Source organism: Hyla sarda, chromosome 6 (assembly GCF_029499605.1).
Source record: "Hyla sarda isolate aHylSar1 chromosome 6, aHylSar1.hap1, whole genome shotgun sequence".
NCBI classification, from domain to species: Eukaryota; Metazoa; Chordata; class Amphibia; order Anura; family Hylidae; genus Hyla; species Hyla sarda.
The window spans coordinates 305180832-305206784 of NC_079194.1; the positions used below are offsets into that span (position 1 = coordinate 305180832).

Consider the following 25953-nt stretch of genomic DNA (forward strand, 5'->3'; position numbering starts at 1 on the left):
ATGAGATCAGTCAGGAAGGAGGGAAGATCACAAGCCGCCAAGGCATCCTTGATCCTACTAGAGAGACCCTTTTTAAAAGTAGTTCACAGAGCCTCATTGTTCCAGGCCAGTACAGAGGCCATGAATTGTACCGCGTATTCACCCACAGAAGAGTCTTCTTGGAGGGGGGGGGGGGGGATTGAACAATTCTCTACAGACGTTCAGTTTTGTTCTGGGTCTATTCCTACCGATTATTTGCTGAGTCTCGGCGTGGAGGAGAGCAAGATCCCCAAGTACATCAGGCATTTTAGTGTTTTTTTTTAACGAGGCCGCCAAAATTCTGCTTCCAAACAGAGATTACAATGGTGCAATTGACTAGTTGCCCTGGATAAAATACCCTAAGGGTTAACTATTCAATGTCTATGTCCCAGGAAGACAAGCTATGAGGCAGTACATCCAAGAGAGTTTGAATAAGGGTCATATCGGTCCCTCAATCCCTACAGGATAGGGGATAATCGTCTCTTCACAGGGGGAAAGATTGTTGGGACCCCCAGGATCTCTAAAATTTGGCCCTGGAGAGCCAGAGGTATTAGTGTTGTGCCCTCCTTTTCTACCCCGTCAGTTACCTATTGGGGATTCAATGTCAATGTAGTGCACCTTAATTAGCACGTGGCCAAGTTGTTGTCCATTTTGTTGACTTCGCAGCCTTTAGTCAATCAATGGGGTGTGTCCGGCCAACTGACATCATGTTACCAAAAAAGCTGTCCATGATGTGCACAATCATGTAACAGAGAGGGTGGGCCACTCCATGCAGTTGTCTGTGTGCAGTACAGTGTATGCCATGGTAGATACGTGGTAGGGCTAATATATGTCTTTTAGTGGCAATACATGTCTCTTATGGCCTACTAGGTCAGCATTCTACAAAACGTGGCTCCACCGCAACAAGGCTACTTACTTACCTAAAGATGTTGCCAGATGCAGCAAAGCTGGCACAGTGCTGTATCAAAAAAGAAGGTTTCAGCAGGACTCTTGGACAAAAAAAGGAGGCTCTTAGCGCACTTTTGATCAAAATGTGTCCCCCATCCACCACGCGGAGGTGGCCTCATTTCGGATGAGACCCTAACACTCTGGGTGACATGCTGGATTTAATATCAATTTAAAAAACCTCCTATTTTTGCTATGCAATTTAGGGGGAGTGGCACCCTCTCTAGCCGTGCACCCCTCCCTATTCACAGGAGGTTTTTGAAATTGATAGTGGATCCAGCATGTCACCCAGTCAGAGGCCATATGCCCAGCAGAGGTGAGTGAAATGAGTGTTAGGGTCCCATCCGAAATGAGGCCACCTCCGCATGGTGCATGGGGGACACATTTTGATCAAAAAGTGCGCTAAGAGCTCTGCTGCAAACTTCTTTTTTGTATACTCTGTATTTGCCACAGCAGCGTGCACTCGTGTATTAGGTAGTTGTGCTGGCTATGTTTCTTTTTGTTTTTGCTGTACAGTGCTTATTCCGCAGAGAGAAAGTAAGGCACAAGCAGGGTCCAAATTTTGGAATTAAGCCTCTATTTCAGCACATGAGGTATCACAAGGCCCGGCTAGAAGTATTCCTAGTCCACCATTGCTTGCTGTCCGCTGGCTACAGATACCATTAGTCCCCACTGTGCACAATCATGTGGCACAGAGGATAGGACACTCCATGCAGTTTTCTGTGTGCAGCACAGTGTATGCAGTGCAAAATTTGACAAAAGTATATTCCTTAAACTCCTGCTTTCCACTGTCTACTACCAGTCCCTGTAGTCCGCCATCCCGCTTGCTGAAGCTACTTCCAATCAAGCCTGGGCCGCCTGGCTGGCAATCTTAAAAAAGCACAAAAAAAAGTTTCCTAACCTCCTGCTGTATGCAGGATACTAAAAATCACACTAAATCACGCCTGCCCAGGCCTGGGCAGGAAGGAAAGTGTGTGTATTCAGTGTAGCCATTCATATGCTTTTAAACATGCCTTCCTTGACCTCTGGCGCCAATATGGTCAGCCTCCACACCACCTTCTGCAAAATTCCCAAAAAATCTTTTTGGAACCTGTTACTTCCAGCCAGGCCTGGGTCACCTGGTTGGGGCAAAATAAAAAAAAACTAATCTTTGCCAAACAACACTGATTACACAGTACTTCCACCATCCCTGCTGTACGCTAGCTACTACTAGTAACATCAGTATGCCACCTCCTGCTGTCCTCTGGCTGATGCCAGTAACACCAGTCTGCCAACTCCTGCCGTACACTGGTTAATGACAATTCTATATACACCTAAATGAGACCGAGGTGAAATATATTCCAATTGTCTAAATCTTTATTGATACATACAATAAAAGCATGTAAAAAAAAAAAAAGAAAAAAGAAAACTCAAGAGTTGAATGGGTCAGTTACAGAGGCAGAAGAAATGGAGGTGGAGCATATAACATAATGTACAGATAATATAATGCTATTTTGCTGTGATACAGTAGAGATGTAGTACATGGCATACATACGGCAGGGTAAACATCCAGTATATAAATAATTAGACCCAATGGGGTATATCAACTGACAGTGCATGCACAATCACAAGGATATAAGCAAATGGTACAGATAGGCCCTTATTTACTAAGAGTGTTGTGTAGTTTTCTTTGTGGGTGACAGGTTTCCTTTAATAGTTAAAAGATTTTACTCTGTTTCCATATTTTAATCATTTAAATCTTCTTTTAAGTCGGTAAAGAATAAGTTTTCCCAATAAGAAATGAGACCTGTGTGTAAATTTAGGACACAATCTATTACAGTAAGAAGAACTGTCTATAAAAGTCGGAGATTTTCTCAGGCTGCAGAGACACTACGATGCTGCAGGAGATTCTGCCCGTCACTATATTACTGAACACTGTGAGCCTGGGGTGGGGTCTTCTTTCTGTAGGATGTGTTACTTTATATTTTTCCTCATTCTCTTCTATGTTTTCAGCCTATTTTCCAGTGAAAGGTTTATTCTGTGTGTTACTCCTGTGTGTGACCCCTGGTACATTGAGCGGTCAGACTGCAGCACCGGCCTGTAGGCTCCAGATTCAACAATTTTTTGAGGACTATGAATATGTGCAGGATGGAGACATTATGGTCGGAGGAGTTGTCAGTGTGAATAGTTATATGATGTCTAATAAAATACAGAATCGTGAAGTCCGGATGATGTGCCTCTTGTAAGTGTCAGGTCACATGGTCGGTTGCTGGAAGATTTTACATGTTTCATTATTTAAATGTTAATCACAAGGAGCTTTAATACATTTTTTATGTCATTTTGTGCGAAATCCGGCAAAATAAAGTCTCTTCATATTTCATTGTTTTCTAGTAGAGGTGAATTACAGACAAACATCGCACATCACACGGGGAAGGGTCTGCGATTTGTTCAGTTCTCTAGAAATAAGAACTTTCAGAGCCCTGGATACAATTGTAGCAAACCTGCAGATGTGAGAAGGATGAGGTCTGTAGATCTGTAGGTCTGTAATGGTTTTTAGTAGAAAGGTTAAAACTAGTAAATAAATTCACATGGACATTATTAGATATTATTCAGAACTTTTCATTTAATCGTCACTGGATTCCTATCAGAGCGGATGATCCATCGCTCCATAATATCTGTACATGCCGGGGATTACTGAACGGTAGATTCTGTGCGAAACTGGAACAGGAGTATATAGCAAATACATATATCTGCACATATCACCTGCTTCATGTCCCTTTGTTTTGTTTATGTTATTATAATATGTTCAGGCACTATATAAAAAAAATGTAGTTTGTTTTTTAGAGGTATTTAATATCTCTGATTATTTTGATATCCATTCATTCACTTTATTTGTATTTGTTTAACCAGATAATCCAGTTTAAGGACATACACACATTTATATGTAAAAAAAAATACACATGTTGGAAAAAAAAAAACTCAAAGAAAGTAACAATGTTTCAGATCTGTCTCCAAATATAGATCTAGTTTTTCCCCTGATGGGTAGACGTAGACATGTTTGACGGGATCGGCTTTGGCTGGTGTTCTGGAAATTCTTGTATTGCATACTGGGAGCGCTGCTCATCCCAGGAATCGGTGTTCACTCCCCCCCCCCTAATACTTATACCTGTGGTTCCCTAATAGTAACTTTGACTCCTCCAATACTGTCATCTGTGGTACCCTTTTAGTAACTGTGACCCCTCCACTACTGACTTCAGTGTGACCCTGTAAATACTGCCCCCTGTAGGCTTACACCAAGACTCTCCAATACTGATCCCTTCATTACTGATCCCTGTGATCTCCACTAGTAATTGTGACCTCTACAACACTGACCACTATGGTACCCCATTAGTAACTGTGACCCCTCAAATACTGACTCCTGTAGTCTCCACTGTGCGCTATAATACTGCTCCCTGTTGTCTTCCACCAAAACTCTTAAATCCTGATCCCTCCAATACTGATCCCTGTGGTCTCCCCTAGTAATTGTGACCTCTACAATAGGGCCATTATGGTACCAAACTGGTAACTGTGACCCCTACAATATTGTCCATTATGGTACCCCACTGGTAACTGTGACCCCTACAATATTGTCCATTATGGTACCTCGTTATTAACTGTGACTTATACAATGTTGATGCCCGTGGTACCCCACTGGTAACTGTGACCCCTACAATATTGTCCATTATGGTACCTCGCTATTAACTGTGACTTATACAATGTTGATGCCCGTGGTACCCCACTGGTAACTGTGACCTCTACAATACTGAACGCCATGATAACCCAATGGTAACTGAGACCCAATCTGAGAATTCTCCATTTAAATCACACTCTGTTTTATCATTGAGGTAGTAAACATCTATTTTCCCTAAGTCCCTTTTTACCTCTGTCAACCTTTCATACTACTCACTATCCAAAGGTTTTGAAAAACCCAGAAAAACAACATTCAATTGCTTAATCTGGTCCAGTGTAGACCTCATCTGGTCTCAATGAGATACTCTAGGGTGGCATCTGTCTGATGCAGTCACAATAGATGTTAATTGTAAATGAATATATTACATTTCAGATACGAACATTGTAACCAATCTCCTTATTTTACAGTCCTTTCCTTTATTACTACAAGAATCTATTGGCTTTCTTCTATTCTGTTGATGAAATCAATAAAGATCCTTCTATTCTACCAAACAGGACTCTGGGATATCACATATATGACTCCTGTACAGATCCCAGGAAGGCGATAAAGAGCATTTTACAGATTTTATCTGGGCCCGGACCCATCGTCCCTAACTACTCCTGCACCCGGAAGAAGGTTGTTGGTTTTATTGGAGATCATTTCTCATCCACCACTTTACCTATAGCCCAACTCCTGGGGATATATCCATATACACAGGTTAGTTACATTGGTTTCCCATATTAATGGGAGAATTCCTAGAATTATATATGTAATATACTATTTACAGATGAATGCAAAAAACTGCAAAATCTGATTGTAAAAGATTGATGGTGATTTAGGGTGTAGATAACAGCAGTGTATGAGGGTGATAAGGCCCCTGGGGTTCCATGGCCAGGCAGTCAAGCCAACCTTACATCTCCAAGCACAATGCCAAGTGTCAGTGAGAGTGGTGTAATGCCACTGCCACTGGACTGAGTGCAAAAGTGTTCTGTGAAGTGATAAATCACACTTCTCAATTTGGTGTCTGATAGATGAGTCTGGGTTTGTGCCAGGAGAACATTACCTGCCTGACTCCATTGTGACAGCTGTAAAGTTTAGCCATGGAGAGATAATGCTATGGGGGTGCCTTTCAGGTGTTGGCCTAGGGCCCCAATTCTAGAAAAGGAAATTGTAATGTGTGAGCACCAAGACATTTTAGACAATTGTCACTTTTATCATTCTAGGGACTGTTTGGATTTGTCCCTTTTCTGTTGCAGCATGACTGCGCCCCAGTGCACACAGCAAGGTCCATAAAAGCATGGTTGGGAGAGTCTGGTGTGGGAAAAGTTGACCGTCCGTACAGACCTCTGACCACAACCCTATTAAACACCTCTGAGATGAACTTGAATGGAGATTGTAAGCCAAGACCTCTCCTCTAATACCAGGATCTGACTTCACAAACTATCTTATAGATGAAAGGGAAAACATTTTTATATTTAAAGGGGTAGTCCAGTGGTGAAAAACGTATCCCCTATCCTAAGGATAGGGGATAAGTTTGAGATCACGGGGGGGGTCCGACAGCTGGGGCCCCCTGCGATCTCTCTGTACGGGGGCCAGGCTCTTCGGCCAGATAGCGGGTGTCGACCCCCGCACGAAGCGGCGGCCGACATGCCACCTCAATACATCTCAATGGCAGAGCCAGAGATTGCCGAAGGCAGCGCTTCGGTTCTGCCATAGAATTGTATTGAGGGGGCTTCGTGCGGAGGTCGACACGCCCCCTTCCCGCGGGCTGTCGGGGCTCCGTACAGGAGATTGAGAAGGGCCCCACTGGTCGGACCCCCCGCGATCTGCAACTTATCCCCTATCCTTAGGATAGGGGATAAGTTGTTCACCACTGAGTCACCACTGGACTACTCCTTTAAGGGATTTTCCAGTGTTTTAAAAGCTAATCAGTGTTTTAAAAGCTAATATGGTGCAAGGTTTAATGCAGGGTTTGACCCTCGCAGCTTCCTTTTGCCTTTGTCTTCTCACCTTCTCTCTTTTTCCTGATTACTGCACGAGTGCTCGATGCAGGACCTGCAGGTTCAGCCAACCATTGTTGGAGACTCTGATCAATATATTGTTTTTTAGGTTTATACCAGCGAGTAGAGATAAGCAAGCAGAGCCTGGTGAACCCCGTCTTTCTAAACTCACCTGACAGCACTTTCGAACTTTGCTTCATGTCTGAAACTAAGACTGTTATTAGCAGAAAAAATAAGGAGCACATGGTGTTTTGGTGCCCAAATAAATGGAGAAAGTACTGGGAGCACTGAGATAACATTGGGAAGCCCAGCATACCTTGCAGCCAACAGCAAGATCACATGTCACAGCTCCCAGGCCAATCAGGATACAGCATAGGGGTGGATTTAAGAGACTAATTAAGCCCTATATATTGCATTGTGTTCACTGTCTTAGAGGGAAAGCAGAGAGAGCGCAAACAGTGCACAGGAATTACTGATCCCAGAAAGCCTTTAGCCTCTTAGTAAAGCCTAAAGCAGTGGGCTGACCTCAGACAGTGACCTTCTGTCGTCTCTCTGAATTACTGTGTCCAGTAGGTACACTACAGATCCCAGCAGCACCACTGCAGACGAGCCCATAAAAGCTACCACATTACAATACAAAACAGGCTGAGCAAATCAGTGGGCTAACTTACAATATCTCCCATACGTGAGTCCACCCATCAAATATTTTTTAATATATAATATAATATATAATTTGAGGGGTGGTCTCACTTATGTGAGATACTGTAAATATGCATTAAAAGCATGAGATGGATGTAGAAAATGCATTTTTGGCCAAGTTACGTGTATTTTCTGGGTCCTAACATACATATAGCATGTCTACCTAGGTTTAACATAAATATGTATTGAAAGTGTTGAGTGTAAATGCAGAATAGGCATCTAAGGCCAAGTTATGTGTATTTTCTGGGTTTATTGAAACATGCAGTGTTTCTAGCTGTGTTTAACATTAATACACATTGAAAGAGTTGAGAGTAAACATGGAATATACATTTTAAGTCATACTGCCTGTATTTTCTGGATTTAATCAAACATAGTATTTTTACTTGTGTTTAGCATAAATGCACATTAAAAACATTGAGAGTGAAAGTTGACTGGCCGTTGACAGAGGGAGGGTTAGAGGAAGAAGCACCCCTGCGAAGTCCTCTGACAGCAAGCATGTTATTGCTGTCTTCCAGGGCTAGTGTGGTTTCAAAGGATAATAATGCCCTTGTGGACTGGATGACTTATTTTCGGTCATTTCAGGATGTGGAAGAGTCTGACAATTTGGCGTTGAGCAAGGTTTCATTGGATTCCTCATCATCTACAGTTACATGGCTTAGTGGAAATGTCTGTCCTAGAATGTCTGTTCTATCATCTCTGTTTTTGCCCTCTCCCCAAATGCTGATTGTAGAATAGCAGGAGGAGGAGGAGTTATGTCAAAGTCAGCCTTTGGAGTGTGTTGCTGAGGTGGTAGAGGTGGAAACAATGGCCAGCATAGCACTAGTGGGACTGTTGGGTGTAGGTGGGGGTTGGGATATTGTAAGGCATCATTGTGGAAATGCTGAGAGGAGTAATAGAGATGATGAGGAGAAGTTTGATGATGAGGATGTCAGCAGGCCTGTTAGTCTGATCAGCTTAGAACAAGTTGATGACAACGCTGCTGCATCTGCAGGATTGCGAAAAAATCCTTCCAGAGGAGGAGCACACTCGGGTGGTGGTGAACCTATATCTTTATGGTATTCTGCCATATGGAGTTTTTTTTTTACTATATTACCAGATGCAGCAAACCAGGCACAGTACCATCTCTGCAGAAAAACATCACAAAGCCTGGTTACAAGTACCACTAGTCCCCCACTGCCTGCTTTCTACTGGCTACAGCTAACACTACTTCAACAATGCCTTCTGCCCAATGGCTACTACAACTACCAACAAATTTCAATGTTTACAAAAGCTGTTTCTTCTTCATTATTTTGGGACACTAATCCTGTTGCTGCTGGAGAAAAGGAAGAATTTTTGGAGCCAAAAGCCATTGCACCACCTTTCAATAGCTCAATGTGCTTTTTTATTTATTTAGCTTTTTTAAAGCAAAGATTTATTAAAGTTTAAGTCAAGCAATACAAAAGGAAACAATGTGTAAGCACCCAACAATAAATGCTGCCTGCAAAACAGTAGCTTACAGGGTAGTACATTTGGGTATAGAGTATACAAGAAAATGAGCGACAAAACACAAAAATATTGGTATTATGTATCGACAGTCAAAGAGAACATACAGGCTGATAAGCAATGAGAGTGTTACAAGAGGCACGACAAATAAGTGATGGAAGAAAAGGATCAGGAAAGGGAAAAGACACAAGAAAGAGGGACTAACAGTACAGGCAAGAGAATAAAATACTGTACTTTGTACAGCAGACAAGCTCTGGGGCCAGGGGGGGATGGCAGAGGGAACACATGGCAGCTACTAAGGGAGAAAACCCAGATTTATAGGGCAATCAAGTAGCAATGTGCAACCTCCCTAGTCCGTGGAGGACAATAGGTCAATCCAAGGTCCCCATGGCATAGTGCTTGCTTGTTGCTTGCTTCCTGGAGTCAACCAGCAATTTTTCCATCCTATGTGCAAGATCTCCTGAAGCCAGGATGAAATGGGAAAGAAGGAGGAAAATTCTAGAATCGTGGGAACTAAAGTAAACAGGTGGGACGCTTAGATGCTTCTAAAGTTGTATAGAGGTGAGTTGGTCTATGAAATTGAGGACCTGGGCCCAAAAAAGGGTTTAATGTAGAGCAGGTCAGCAAGACATGTAGTATGGTGCCCCCAGTACCTCCACATCTCCAGCTCTTGTCAGAGACCGACCGATAGATGCCAGAGAGGAGTGCGACTTCGGAAGACATCTAGGAAAAGGACATAAAGAGCACTGATCATTCGTGGCACCGGAGATGCAGATCCTAGCAGTGTTATACAGGGCTTTAGGGCTTATAGGCAGTGTTTTACACATATTTTGAAGCTTATTTTATGGCTAGTTCACGGAGCAGGTAAGTTTACTTAACTCTACTAGTCGTGAGGATACACATGAAGTATTGTGTACAGTCCTGGACATCGGACATAGCAGAGTTGGTTTAGAGGCTGGAAAACAAAATAATGAATAGAATGGGGTTCTGATGTGTCTAGACATAAAAATGAATCATATTGATCAACCTTTAAGGGTTTGCCCCCTCTCGGGGATAAGCCCTTACTAGATACCCTCCCCTAAAAATCAACTTTTATTGAATTTGTATAAAATCTCATAACCCCTTCACACGTTTTAAAATTATCAGCGATGCAGTACTGTGCTCCACTGAAGCACAGTACTGCATCGCTGATAATTTTAAAACGTGTGAAGGGGTTATGAAATTTTATACAAATTCAATAAAAGTTGATTTTTAGGGGAGGGTATCTAGTAAGGGCTTATCCCCGAGAGGGGGCAACCCCTTAAAGGTTGATCATATACAATTACCCTGAGACCCTCAGGGACTTTTTCTTGTTTGTTTTTCACATAAAAATTAATCAGACATATTAAATCTGGTTCATATTGAAGATATTACACATCTTTTTCATTAGAAAACATAATCATCTTATTTATTTAAGCAAGTTGGAGCAGTCTCAGATAGGACTATTTAACCCCAATCCAAAGGATAGGGAATAAGTGTCTGATTGTGGGGAGTGACACCGCTGGGACCCCTCACAACCTCCTGAAAGGGGCTCAGCTCTCCTCACCCACAGAGCGGGGTTGACACGCACACTTTATCCATCTCTATGGCAGAGCCGGATATACATGAGTGCTTTGAATAGGGGATACATTGTCCTACATGAGACTTCACCTTTAATGACTATGCTTCCATTTTACTCTTTTGGATGCCTTCTGGGAGCGCAAAACCGATAAACTCTGTCCTGCTGTTTAGTTTTTTGTCAGTCAAAATGTCAAAATCACACAATTTTAGCTCAAACATGGTGCATCCTAACTAAGTTTACAGTGTCACATCTTCTATACATTTGTCACATCTTCCATATATTTGTCACGTCTTTTACACATTTGTCACGTCTTTCATACATTTGTCACATCTTTTATACATTTCGAGCAAGATTGAAACAAAATAAAACCATAACCTCAAACTGAATACAGCCAAGCACTAGTGTAATCTGCAAAAAAAAAAAAAAAACATCAGCCGGGTATTGTAGATATATTTACACTTGGGGTGTACTGTATTCTCATAGTATCTGGATGACTATATCTAATGCTTTCATCACTTTATTCTATACAGATTAGTTATGGAGCCACAGACACATTACTCAGCAACAGATTTCTCTTCCCATCTTTTTTTCGGACCGTCCGCAATGACTATTCTACTTATTACGTCATATCTCATTTTCTGAGCTACTTTGAATGGACCTGGGTTGGAATAATTTCCTCTGATGATGAGGTGGGAGATGGAGAAACACGTCTGCTGACAAACCTTCTCACCAGTCATGGCATCTGTGTAGCTTTTGTGTTAAAATGTGGATCTTGTTTTTATTCGACGAAAGATTATTTAGATCATGTGCATAGAGGCAGCGAGATGATAAAGAAGTCATCTGCCCAGATCATTATTATATGTGGAACTTATTCTACTGCGATAAAGACTTTTTTATATGACATAAGACGTGTGATATATGACAAAATCCTTATCGTTAATCCCTCCTTTACTTCTCAGATTGTAAATATACAAGATTACTATCAGATATTCAATCTTAGTTTTTCATTTGACCTAATCCCAGGAATAATGCCGGACATGGAAAGTTACTTCAGCAGTTTCCATCCCTTGAGGAATCCTAAAGACATGATCCTTGAAGATTTCTATATTGCAAAATTTCATTGTTTATCAGGAAAAATTAGAAAGGATCAATGGTTTTCAAAATTTTTTAAACTAACTCTTCATAAATGTGATGGAACAGAACGACTGGATGATTTTTATCTATTTCTATCCCATGGAAACACTTTCCAGATGTATCTCGCTGTCCGGTCCTTGGCTGATGCAATACACAATATGTACATCTCTTATGGTGATCAATCTACCGACCATCATATACATCAACATAAACACAAGGTGAAGCTGTAGAGATAATATTATGGAAGATTTCTCTTTAAAGGGGTACTCGGCCCCTAGACATCTTATCCCCTATCCAAAGGATAGCGGGTAACATGTCTGATCGCGGTGGTCCAGACACTGGGACCCCCTGCAATCTCTGGGCCGGAGCTGCAGCGTTACAGACATGGACTTCTGTGGTCGTAACATCCCGCCACGCCCCCTCCATTCATGTCTATGGGAGTGAGCGAAACGGTTATCCTCTATCCTTTGGACAGGGAACAACCAGCCCTCTGACGCCAGTTGCTGTAGAAGATCGCAGGGCCCCCCAGCAGCGGGAACCCCACAATCAGACATCTTATCCACTATCCAAAGGATAGGGGATAAAATGTCCAGCAGCAGAGTACCCCTTTAATATCGCCTGGTGTAGTTAGAAGAAGATGGCCATACATATCAGATAGAAGTATGTTGCTGAATGAAGAACTGTTCAACAAAGAGCAGAGCAGGAGTAAAAACTTGTTTCCTTGGTAATCTAAGACGCAGTGAAGAAGTTAGTGACATCATCACAGGAGGTATAGGACAATTATGTTAATGTCTGCATTGCCGGTGGTCTAGGGCAGAGAAAGAGTTAATGTCAAAGTTTCATGGATGTGTAGGGCAGTGTAGGTGTTAATCCTTTATACCTGTTGTCCAGTGGTTTATTTACCTCCCCAGGCCTCAGTATTGCCCTGACAGTGTTAGGAAGCTGAATACTGATTGTTCAGCTTCCACTTAACTCCTTCACTGATCATAGAAATGAGAGCACTGTACAGCTGTGACCGTACAGCCACACAATTCTCTATATAGTTAAGCAGAACATTCTAAACCCCTTAAGGACATGCGCCGTAAATGAACGGCGCTGCTAAGAAGTACTTAGTGCACAGCACCGTGCATTTATGGCGCGGCTTTCCTGGATCACCGCGTCTCCGGACAAGGTCACTGCCCAGGGGGGCCCTGAGCACCCCCCCCCCCCCCCCCATGTCGGCGATCGCGGCAAATCGACGGTCAGTTCAGACCTGCGATTTTCCGCTATTCTGGGTCAATCGGGTCTCTGGTGACCCGGTGACCCGGAAAAAAAGAGTGAATGGGGCTGTCCGAGACAGCCCCATTCACCCATACCCAGCAGGGGTGAGGTGGCATGGGTGCCCCCTCACGATCACGTGATTGATCGGTCGGAACGACCGACCAATCACAGACCTGCTGGGCAGTGATCGGGGCAGTGATCGGAGCGGAGATCGGCACCGGCGGGGGTACTGGTCCGGATACAGCCAGGGCCGGATTATCATTGGCGCTCATGGAGCACCTGCTCTGGGCCCCGTGCCCACAGGGGGCCCCGTCACATTTCGGACATCCCTGCGGGCTAATCGATCGGGGCCCCCAGATAGCCCGGCCGCGGCCACTTTAAAACAGTGACCAGCGGCAGCTCCTTTGGGCCCGCCCCGGACTCCTCCTGCTTTTCCTACTTTTCATATTTCCTTACCTGGCCGCGCTCGGCAGGCTCAGGTGATGCGTCGGGTCATGTGGGCTGTGACGAGTGACGTCTCCTGCGGCTCCTCTGCACAGCGTCAGGGGCGTCACTCATCATTTCCTGCAGAGCACAGTTTTCTTCATTACACCCCAGCGCTGCAGGAAATGACGAGTGACGTCCCTGACGCTGTGCAGAGGAGCCGCAGGAGACGTCACAGCTCACATGACCCGACGCATCACCTGAGCCTGCCGAGCGCGGCCAGGTAAGGAAATATGAAATATAGAAAAAGCTGGAGGAGGGGGGAGCAATGATGGGGGGAATGATTGGCAGGGGGGGTTAATGATGAGCAGGGGGGGTTAATGATGAGCAGGGGGGTAATGATGAGTAGGGGGGGTAATGATGAGCAGGGGGGGGTAAAAATGAGCAGGGGGAATAATGAGCAGGGGGGGTAATGATGAGCAGGGGGGTAATAATGAGCAGGGGGGAATAATGAGCAGGGAGGGTAATGATGAGCAGGGGGTAATAATGAGCAGGGGGGAATAATGAGCAGGGGGGAATTATGAGTAGGGGGGGTTAATGATGAGCAGGGGCGGAAATAATGAGCAGGGTGGTAATGATGAGCAGGGGGGGTAATAATGAGCAGGGGGGTAATGATGAGCAGGGGGGGTAATGATGAGCAGGGGGTAATGATGACCGGGGGGGGGGTAATAATGAGCAGGGGGTAATAATGAGCAGGGGGGTAATAGTGAGCAGGGGGGTAATAATGAGCAGGGGGGAATAATGATCAGGGGGGAATGATGAGCAGGGGGGTTAATGATGAGCAGGGGGGTTAATGATGAGCAGGGGGTTAATGATGAGCAGGGGGGTTAATGATGAGCAGGGGGTTAATTATGAGCAGGGGGTAATAATGAGCAGGGGGGGTAATGATGAGCAGGGGGGTAATAATGAGCAGGGGGGTAATAATGAGCAGGGGGGGAATGATGAATGGGGGGGGGAGAATGATGAGCAGGGGGGGTAATGATGAGCAGTGGGGTTAATTATGAGCAGGGGGGTAATAATGAGCAGGGGGGAATGATGAGCAGGGGGGGAGAATGATGAGCAGGGCGGGGGAGAATAATGAGCAAGGGGGTAATGATGAGCAGGGGGGGTAATGATGAACAGGGGGGGTAATGATGAACAGGGGGGTAATGATGAGCAGGGGGGTAATAATGAGCAGGGGGTGAATGATGAGCACGGCGGGGGGAGAATGATGAGCACGGCGGGGGGAGAATGATGAGCAGGGGGGAGAATGATGAGCAGGGGAAAACACAGGAAAGAAGGCGGTGGGGGGGGGCAACATAATGAAGTGCTCCGTCTTCCAGGCAGTCTTAATCTGGCCCTGGATACAGCGTGCGGTCCCGGAGGCAGGATACAGCAGGAGGTGAGCCTGTTCACTTAGCAACAACTCGCAGCATTAAAAGCCAAAGGGCATGCTAGGAGTTGTAGTTTTGCAACAGCTGGAGTTCCAACTACAACTCCCAGCATACCCTTTGATAGTCAGCTGCATGCTGGGGGTTGTAGTTTTGCAACAGCTGGAGGCACATTTTTTTAATGAAAAAGTGTGCATTCACTGATGCATAACTACAACTACCAGCATGCACAGACTACCAAAGGGCATGCTGGGAGTTGTAGCTCTGTGCCTCCAGCTGTTGCAAAACTACAACTCCTAGAATGCCCTTCGACTGTCAATGCATGCTGATTGTTGCAGTTTTGCAACAGCTGGAAACACATTGGTTGTGAAACCGAGTTTGTTACCTAACTCAGTGTTTCGCAACCAGTATGCATCCAGCTGTTGCAAAAATACAACTCCCAGCATGCACTGAGAGACTGTACATGCTGGGAGTTGTAGTTTTGCAACAGCTGGAGGCACACTGGTTGCAAAACACTGAGTTATGTAACAAACGCTCAGTGTTTCGCAACCAATGTGCCTCCAGCTGTTGCATAACTACAACTCCCAGCATGTATGGTCTGTCAGTGCATGCTGGGAGTTGTAGTTTCGCAACAGCTGGAGGTTTGCCCCCCATGTGAATGTACAGGGTACATCCACACGGGTGGGTTTACAGCAAGTTTTCTGCTGCAAGCTTGAGATGCAGCAAATTTTCCGCCACAGCTCAAACTCACTGTGAACCCAACCATATGAATGCATCCTAAAAACACTACACTACACCTACACAAAATAAAGATTAAAACACTACATATACCCATACCCCTATACAGCCCCCCCCCCCCTAATAAATAAAAAAAACGCCTTGTACTGCACTGTTTCCAAAACAGAGCCTCCAGCTGTTGAAAAACAAGAACTCCCAGTATTGCCAGACAGCCACTGGCTGTCCAGGCATGCTGGGAGTTTTGCAACAGCTGGAGACACTCTATTTGGGAAACACTGCCGTGGGGTATTTTTGTGGTGGATTTAAATCCCCAATTTAGGCCTCAAATGCACATGGCGCTTTCTCACTTCCGAGCCCTGTCGTATTTCAAGGAAACAGTTTAGGGCCACATATGGGGTATCTCCGTACTTGGGAGAAATTATGTTACAAATTTTGGGGGGCTTTTTCTCCTTTTACCCCTTATGAAAAGGTAAAGTGCAGTAAAGTGATGAGCAGGGGGGGGGGGTAATGATGAGCAGGGGGGGTAATGATGAGCAGGGGGGGTAATGATGAGCAGTGGGGGGTTATGATGAGCAGGGGTTAATAATGAGCAGGGGGGTAATAATGAGCAGGGGGAGAATGATGAGCAGGGCTGTACACTGTACACTAACATGCTGGTGTTGCCCCATACTAATTTTCACAAGCGGTAAAAGGAAAAAAAAGACCCCCAAAATTTGTAACGCAATTTCTCCTGAATACGGAAATACCCCATATGTGGGCGTAAAATGCTCTGTGGACGCACAACAAGGCTCAGGAGTGAGAGCGCACTATGTACATTTGAGGCCTAAATTGGTGATTTGCACAGGGGTGGCTGATTTTACAGCGGTTCTGACATAAACACAAATCAATAAATACCCAGATGTGACCACATTTTGTAAACTACACCCCTCACGGAATGTAACAGGGGGTATAGTGAGCCTGAACACCCCACAGGTGTTTGACAAACTTTCGTTAAAGTTGGATGTGAAAATGAAAAAACTTTTTTTTTCACTAAAATGCTGGTGTTACCCTACATTTTTCATTTTCACAAGGGAGAATAAGAAAAAAAAATTGTAGCCCCATTTCTTCTGAGTAAGAACATACCCCATATGTGGATGTAATGTGCTCTGCAGGCGAACTACAATGCCCAGAAGAGAAGGAGCGCCATTGGGATTTTGGAGAGATAATGTGTCCAAAATTGAAGGCCATGTGTGTTTACAAAGCCCCCATAGTGCCAGAACAGTGGACTTCCCCACATGTGACCCCACAGGTGTCTGACAGATTTTTGGAACAGTGGTCCATGAAAATTTTTATTTTTCATTTGCACAGTCCACTGTTCCAAAGATCTGTCAAACGCCAGCAAATGTTCACTGCACCCCTTATTAAATTCTGTGAGGGGTGTAGTTTCCAAAATGGGGTCACATGTGGGGGGGGGGTCCACTGTTCTGGCACCAAGGGGGCTTTGTAGTCACACATAGCCCCCGACTTCTATTCCAACCAAATTCTCTCACCAAACACTCAATGGCGCTCCTTCTCTTCTGAGCATTGTAGTTCGCCCGCAGAGCACTTTACATTCCCATGTGGGGTATTTCCATACAGAAGAAATGGAGTTACACATTTTGGAAGGCTTTTTCTCCAATTACTCCTTGTGAAAATGAAAAATTTGGGGTAAAATCAGCATTTTAGTGAAAAAAAATTTAATTTTTAATTTTCCTGTCCAACTTTAGCGGAAATTTGTCAAACACCTGTGGGGTGTTAAGGCTCATTGTACCCCTTGTTACATTCCTTGAGGGGTGTAGTTTCCAAAATAGTATGCCATGTGGTTTTGTTTAGCTGTTCTGGCACCATAGGGGCTTCCTAAATGCGACATGCCCCCCAAAAACCATTTCAGCAAAATTTGCTTTCCAAAAGCCAAATGTGACTTCTCTTCTGAGCATTGTAGTGCGCCAGCAGAGCACTCAACGTCCACACATGGGGTATTTCTATACTCAGAAGAGATGGGGTTACAAATTTTGGGTGGCATTTTCTCCTATAACCGCTTGTTAAAATGCAAAATTTGGGGGAAAACCATCATTTTAGTGAAAAATAAAAAAATTCATTTACACATCCGACTTTAACGATTAGTCATCAAGCACCTGTGTGTTAAGGCTCACTGGAACCCTTGTTACGTTCCTTGAGGGGTGTAGTTTCCAAAATAGTATACCATTCTTCGAAGATAAGACATTGAAAGAAGGCGGCACTCACCATGCAGGGAACTTCTTTATTCACTCAGCGGTGACATCAAAAGAGAAACAGGCGGGGGAGTGGGGTGGAGGAGGGGTAGCCAGGACAAGTTGTTTTGTGCACCCTGCGCACTTCCTCTAGCCGGATGTATGCCATGTTGTTTTTTTTTTTGTTTGTTTGTTTTTTTGCTGTTCTGGCACCATAGGGGCTTCCTAAATGTGATGTGACCCCCAAAAACCATTTCAGAAAAACGTACTCTCCAAAATTCGCTCCTTCTGAGCCTTGTAGTGAACCCACAGAGCACTTGACATACACCTATGAGGTATTTCCTTACTTGAGAGAATTTGGGTTACAAATTACTCCTTTTACTCCTTTTACCCCTTGTAAAATTTCAAAAACTGGGTCTACTAGAACATGCGAGTGTAAAAAATGAAGATTTAGAATTTTCATCTTCATTTTGCTGCTATGAAACACCTAAAGGGTTAACACACTTACTGAATGTCATTTTGAATACTTTGGGGGGTGCAGTTTTTATAATGGGTCATTTATGGGGTATTTCTTTCTTTCTTTATTTATTTTTTTAAACATCAGAAGTTTATTAGTTTTATTATGGGGTATTTCTAATATGAAGACCCCTCAAATCCACTTCAAAACCGAACTGGTCCCTGAAAAATTCCGATTTAGAAAATGTTGTGAAAAATTAGAAAATTGCTGCTGAACTTTGAAGCCCTCTGATGTCTTCCAAAAGTAAAAACTCGTCAACTTTATAATGCAAATATATAGTAGACATATTGTATTTTTGAATCAATATATCATTTATTTGGAATGTCTATTTTCCTTACAAGCAGAGAGTTGAAAAGTTAGAAAAATGCAAAATTTTCAAAATTTTCATGAAATTTGGGGATTTTTCACCAAGAAAGGATGCAAATAACAAAGAAAATTTACCACTGTGTTAAAGTAGAATATGTCACAAAAAACTATCTCGGAATCAGAATAATCGGTAAAAGCAAGGGTGAAGTCCTGGAAGAAACAGTGTGGGAACTCACCCAAGATTACCACTCAAGGACTGGTCCTGCAGGACTCTTGATAATGGGAACAGGGTTCCTGCAGTGGAAAAAGCGCAGGAACTCCGTTCCCATGAGTTCCTGCAGGACTTGATCCCTGGGTAAAAGCATCCCAAAGTTATTAAGGCATAAAGTGATAGTGGTCAGAATTGCAAAAAAGGGCTGCATCCTTAAGGTGAAAAAGGCTCAGTCCTTAAGGGGTTAAGAGAGCTCTATAGTAGATACAGTAGATAATAATTGTTCTTTTCTCCATTGATAAACCAAAAGGAAATCTTCTAGATGATAGAACCATGTAGAAAATATATAATGCAAATAAATAAAAACAGACGCCGCATCATTCAAGGCTAACTGCCGGTAGATCACCACAAAATGCTCTACTTTAATACGAACTGGCAGTAAATGAAATTTGTAGTTATATTTTGGTATTTATTTCTATATTTTATATAACCTTCTTGACAAGGTCCACCAATATTTAAGAGCCCAGATGTGTTCCACTAATTTTGGGTCTGAGCGGAAATGTTTTAACGATAAAGGAGATAGAGAATCCGGCTATGTAATTTATAATGATATTTTACTAAAGGGAAGTAAGATGGCTGTGCACAAGGTGGGATCATACGACATAAGTCCTACGGATCATCTGGAGTTCTCAATTGAAATAAACAAAATTAGATGGAAAAACAACATAAACGAAGTGAGTTTTCACTCATATGTTCTTGTATGTTTGTTCATTTAACAAATCAGATGTTACAGGAGATAGTAATTTAGTATCTGATCTCATAATCCATGATGGAGTGTAATTTCTAACATGTGCACATCCCTGATTGTGTCTGTTACAGACGAGTAGGGACCCGCTGTGCTACTGGGCCAATTTGGCTTTGGGCCGCACCTGGGAGTGGTGTCTAAGTATCCTCTAGGTCTTCACCTATTATCCTTCCCCAGAATGTCCAAACTGGCCTTCTGCTGCTAGAGGATACCAGGAGGCTCCACAAGTGATGTCTCAGTGTACGTAGAATTTGGCCCAAAAGATCAGATGGTATCGGTGCATAACACCAGTGGGTCAGGCGTGGTCCAAGTCACATACAGGGGTGTCAGAATGGTTCCCAGGGATGAACCAGGGTTTTATTTAAAATACAGGTGATTGGTCGTGGCAGGCAGCACAGATTGAGGTGAGCAATCCAGGTCAGCAACAGAAAAGTCAGAACAGGGGGGGTCAGAGCTACAGGGGGGGTCAGACAGATTGCACAAGTAGGAAACAGGCACAGGTCAGAATATATGGAATATTAGGATCCAGATAGCACACCTAAACTAGGGACACAAGGTACCAACAATGATCAGACACATGATGATGAGTGAAAAGCTCTTAAATAGGGACTGCTGAAAGGGGATAGGTGAGGGAAGAATCTAAGGTATGTGTGCTGGTCCTAAGAGAACATGGCCGGGCTTGGTAACTATAGGTCAGAATGTGCGGTGCAGAAGCATGGGGATGCCAGGAGAGAACGACACAGGGCTTGGGATTGCAGAGCATCATGAAGAGCCAGACTGATGTTACAGTACCTCTCTAAGCCAATTATAATACCGATGGTGGAGATAATGCACATGACCAAGAGCTCACCCTGGACATTTTATCCATGAACTCCATGAGACATCCAATCCTTACTGTTTTTTACAGTCATATTGACATGATTATAAATTCTTATGGCCACAATTAGTTTGGCATTGGCTAGACTGGTGTAAGGAGTCTTTGGTATCCATGTCATTCACCTGTGACCCTGCATGAAGGTGTAGTATTTACTGTAGGGTAATCCTTGGGTCAAGGTCAACAAAATAATCAGCAGGACACAACAGCGATGACAGAACAAGAACTGGACTAGGAATGCATTGGGAAACAGGAACGAAGATACCTAGAACATACTAGAAGCTTTAACCACACAGAGCCCAGTGTATGTCTCCGGCTTAGTTATCATTGGGCCCATGTGGTGATTGACCACATGACCAGAAGGTACAGCAGCTGAATGGAGCTGTGACTGAGCCATCGGGTGACAAGAACGGACAAGTTAGTGCAGCCAATATCACTTCATTTATTTCTCCCCAAACTGTTTAACTGAGCAGAAAGGCATACAGCGTACACCTAACCGCTCAGTAGGATGTTTCCATGGATATCATGTCTAATGAGCCTCGGAAACTATGTAGAGAGTATGGACGCCTGTGATTACAATACACAGCAATGTGTTCTGCATCACTGCATACTTTCTGGCCCAAGGTGGTGAGGGACAATGCTATTGAGCACCTAAATCCTTCTGCTCCATGGGCCAGGTTCTCGTCACTTTGCATCTCATTACCTATAATGTAGGATCTGTTTTTCATCTGTATATCATTTAGCATTTACTGACATTCAGAAAGACAATTTATCAGTCTTCTTTGATTTCTGCAGATCCCAAAATCCCATTGCTCCCCGAGCTGTTCACCAGGACACAGGAAAGTGGCCACTTCTAGTATACACTTGTGCTGCTATGACTGCGCCCCATGTTCAGAAGGAGAAATATCTAATATATCAGGTAGATTTTATCTAACATCTTATTTCAGATATACATAATATAATATACTAGCTGAGTACCCAGCGTTGCCCGTTTTTTCCGTCCTAATCCTTGTTGGGGAGGAAAATCAACAAAGGAGGAAGCTTTTGACTTCATATTCCATCCTCATATATTGTTACCATATCCCAAACCCCATATGCCGTCCCCATATCCCGTCCCCATATCCCGTCCTCATAGCTCAGCCTCATATCCCGTCCTCATATCCCAACCTCATATCCCATCCTTATATCCCGTCCTCATATCTCAACCTAATATCCCTACCTCATATCCCGTCCTCATATCTCAACCTCATATCCCATCCTCATATCCCGTCCTCCTATCTCATCCTCTTATCATGACCTCATATATCGTCCTCATATTTCGTCCTCATATCCTATCCTCATATCCCATCCTCATATCCCGTCCTCATATCTCATCCTCATATTCTGTCCTCATATCCTGTCTTCATATTCCTACCTCATATCCCGTCCTCATATGTTGTCCTCATATCCTGTCCTCATATGTTGTCCTCATATCCCGTCCTTATGTCCAATCCTCATATCCCGTCCTCATATGTTGTCCTCATATCCCGTCCTTATATGCTGTCCTCATATCCCGTCCTTATGTCCAATCCTCATATCCCGTCCTCATATGTTGTCCTCATATCCCGTTCTTATATGCTGTCCTCATATCCCGTCCTTATATGCTGTCCTCATATCCCGTCCTTATGTCCAATCCTCATATCCCATCCTCATATGTTGTCCTCATATCCCGTCCTTATATGCTGTCCTCATATCCCGTCCTTATGTCCAATCCTCATATCCCGTCCTCATATGTTGTCCTCATATCCCGTCCTCATATGCTGTCCTCATATCCCGTCCTTATGTCCCGTCCTCATATCCTATCCTCAGGTGGGACTGATTTGTGAGGAAGATATTGTACGCTGAAAATAGAAGGGATGAGGCTTTGTGGGACTGGGCGTGATTTGCAAGCCTGACCGATGCACAAAAAGGGTAGAGAATAAAAGGGGTGGGGCTTAAACAGTGGGCATGTCTTTGTGAGATCGGGTGTGGCTGGCAAACTGGACTGATACATTCACCAGGAGATGCAGAGCTTGTGGAGTAAGTTACTGGAAGTCCCATATACTCGCATGGGACTAGAAACAAAAACCCATCTTTTATATACAAGTATAGGTAAGGGTTAATATCATATATTTTTATTTGACATATAAGTAACATGTGACCAAGTATTATCGAAATATCTTGAGCTGTACATAAGTTATGCAGGAACATACATTTTCTATAGATTTGCATGGGACTTTTAATTTTATTTTTCCATAAGAAAATTACAAAACATTCATTAGAAGTATAAACAAACAATTTTTGACCCTTTCCCCTCCCCCCCCCCTTTCCATCCCTTCCCTTACCCAGTCAGCCTGGCACACCAATCTCTCCATCCATTCTTTTCCACTCTGCTTCTATTTTCTTACTCTTTTTTGAATTTTTATAATACATTTTAACAGGTCAAGCCATTCTTTTTTATTTGGTGCCTTTGGGGCAATCCAATTTCTGAGAATTATAATTTTTGCTAAGCCAAATACTTTCAATATTATTTTTTTTACAGTTGCAACCTTCCAAATTCAAACCCAACATCACTGTTCTTAGGTCATACCCCAGCTTTACTTGAAATCTGCCATTAACAATGTTCACCACTTCTGGCCAATATTCTCGAACTTTACAACAGTTCCACACAATATGGAGCCAGTTAGCATCATCACTATCACATTTGGGACATTTTGAATCTTCCCTAAATCCTATCTTATACAGAAGTCTTGGAGTGTATTGTGTACGATATAACATCATAAAATGTGATATTCTGTGCTTTGCACTAATTGAAGCTACTTTTAGATTGTTGAAAATAATTCTCCATTCTTCTTCATTAATTTCCCCTGTGTCCTTTTCCCATTTTAATCTACAATGTGCAATCTCTCTTTTACTTTTAACCAAATAGTTATATATTTTACTCATTAATTTTTTCTCATTACCCCTTGAAATTCTCATTAATTCAATCAATACATGAGTCTGTGTTATGAATCTTCCCTTATCTTCCTCTTTCCCAAATGCATCATTCACTTGCATATACTTAAATATATTATTAATGTCCAATTTAAATGTTTCCATTATCTCTGACCAATCTAATAATTTTCCCTGTGAGAATATGTGATTTACTTCAAATATCCCTCTAGTTTCCCAATCCGTGTAGCCAGAAATTTTTTTTAATTCTTTGTGCACAAAGGGGTACACCATATACTACCATTAATCCCAATTATTTTCTTTATCTTCTCCCATACTCTACTTATTTTAACAGAGAGAGAATTAGTTCTGTCAGCCAACAATTCTAATCTACCACTTTCCAATAACTCCCATATTGATTTACTTTTCACTTCCAAGAAAAAAATTCCTTATTATCTCTTGTTCATGAACCAAAAACATTGCCTATGACGCTAAAAAATAATTGAAAAAATCAGGAATCTTCAGTCCACCACTTTCCAAAGGGGGTGTCACTTTCTCCCACATTTCCGTCCCCAAATTAATTCATTTAGCTTTTTCCCCAATAATCATAAAAAAAAACTTTCTTTGCATGGGACTTTAAACAAAAACCCCGACCCTCACAAATGGGGGTAGTTAAGGGTTAAATTAACTATCCTATATTTTAAGTGGTCATATAAGTAACATGTGACCGAGTAATATTAAAATATCTCCAGCCGTTTGGAAGTTATGCAGTAACAAATATTTTCCATAGACTTGTATGGGACTTTAAACAAAAACCCCGCCCCTGGCAAATAGCGGTGTTAAGAGTTAAATCACCTCTCCTATGTTTGTTGTTGAACAGTGATGAGCAGCATTGTCCATATATTCGAATTTGTGATATTTTGCGAATATATGGACGAATATTCGTCCTATATTTGGGATTTTCCTGTATTCGTTATATTCGCATATGCGGAAAAAAGCGAACATTCGTAATTTCGAATATATAGCAAATATATTTGCAATATTAGCGATAAAAATTTGAAATGCGAATATTTGCGCCCAACGCTATTGTTGACATATAAGTAACATGTGGCCAAGTTTCATGTTAATATCATGTATAAAATAAATGAGCTGAATTGTGCATTGCAAACCCATTCCTATCAGGATCATAAGCTGTAGCGTACAACCATGCAATCTGTATACATAAATATAGAGGGTCCTTCATATATTTCGATTTTACTGAAGAGTTTTCCTACGGACAACATTCATCACTGATCGGTAGGTCCCAGTGGTTAGACCACCACCGATCACTAAAAAGGATTCATGGAGCATCAGTTTAGAGCTTATCTATGTAAGACAGGAGAGTTAAGTAGGGTAGCCCTGAGTGTGTATGACTGGCACCCCATCCCACCAGGACTCAGGACACCCACACTCATGATTGAGGGAGATCTCAGTCTTAGGACCTCCACAGACACTCACTACCTGTCCTGTGAAAAGGTTAGGAGTGTTGTTCATTGGAAAACCCTTAAAGTAGCATCAAAAAGTCTTCACACATAGGTGCAATAAGGGAACTGGTCAGGTGGGAAATGGAGTTCTGATCCTTGACTAAAGCTCTAAAGAAAACTTCTTTTGTAGGGAAAAAAAAGCAATAAATCAGCACATGTAACCTCAAGGAATGAGCCACTCTCACATACACTTTGTATTACAGATAGTGAGAACTGCATGAAATGTCCAGAAGACTCATGGTCAAATGAGAACAGAACATTCTGTGTCTTTAAGGAGATCGAATATTTATCTTATACTGAGGACATCATCTCTATCGCTTTCTCCTGTTTATCCTCTTTCTTCTGTATTCTGACTGTTTCCGTTCTTATTATTTTAATTTCCAACCGTGACACCGCGATTGTGAGAGCGAATAACAAGAACCTGAGCTTTGTCCTCCTGGTCTCCATCATGCTCAGCTTCCTCTGTGTCTTCTTGTTCCTCGGTCGTCCTGTGGATAGAACCTGTATGATACGTCAGATCTTTACTGGAATACTACTCTCAATATCCATCTCTTCATTGTTGGCCAAGACCATAACGGTTTACATTGCGTTCAAAGCCACCAAGCCTGGAAGTGTGTGGGGAACATGGACTGGAGTAAAGCTCCCTAACTGTGTGCTCCTGATCTGCTCCTCTGTCCAGGGGGTCATCTGTATGAGTTGGGTGACCCTCTCTCCCCCCTTCCAGGAGCTGGACACACACTCTTATAAGGAGAAGATGGTCATTCAGTGTAATGAAGGGTCAGATCTTTGGTTCTACTCTGTCCTGGGTTATATGGGGATTCTGGCCGCTGTTAGTTTTATTACAGCTTTCTTAGCCAGGACATTACCGGACAGTTTCAATGAGGCTAAGTACATCACCTTCAGCATGCTGGTGTTCTGCAGTGTCTGGATAGCCATGATCCCGGCTTATCTCAGCACCAAAGGCAAATACATGGTGGTCATGGAGATATTTGCCATCCTGACCTCTAACGCTGGACTGTTGGGTTGTATATTTTTCCCTAAATGTTTTATCATTCTGTTCAAGCCTGAACTAAATACAAGAAAATACATAATGGAAACTAAAAATACTAAGTTACAGCATTGA

At 42.9% G+C, this 25953-nt stretch overlaps 1 protein-coding gene across 1 annotated transcript; it reads left to right on the plus strand.

The window, feature by feature from the left end:
• LOC130277533 (vomeronasal type-2 receptor 26-like) lies at positions 1 to 25953 on the plus strand. Its single transcript, XM_056528211.1, has 8 exons — positions 1 to 127; positions 2956 to 3184; positions 3334 to 3477; positions 5080 to 5368; positions 10963 to 11784; positions 19183 to 19413; positions 21154 to 21277; positions 25034 to 25953. The coding sequence occupies exons 1-8, from the start codon at positions 1 to 3 to the stop codon at positions 25951 to 25953; spliced, it is 2886 nt and encodes a 961-aa protein (XP_056384186.1).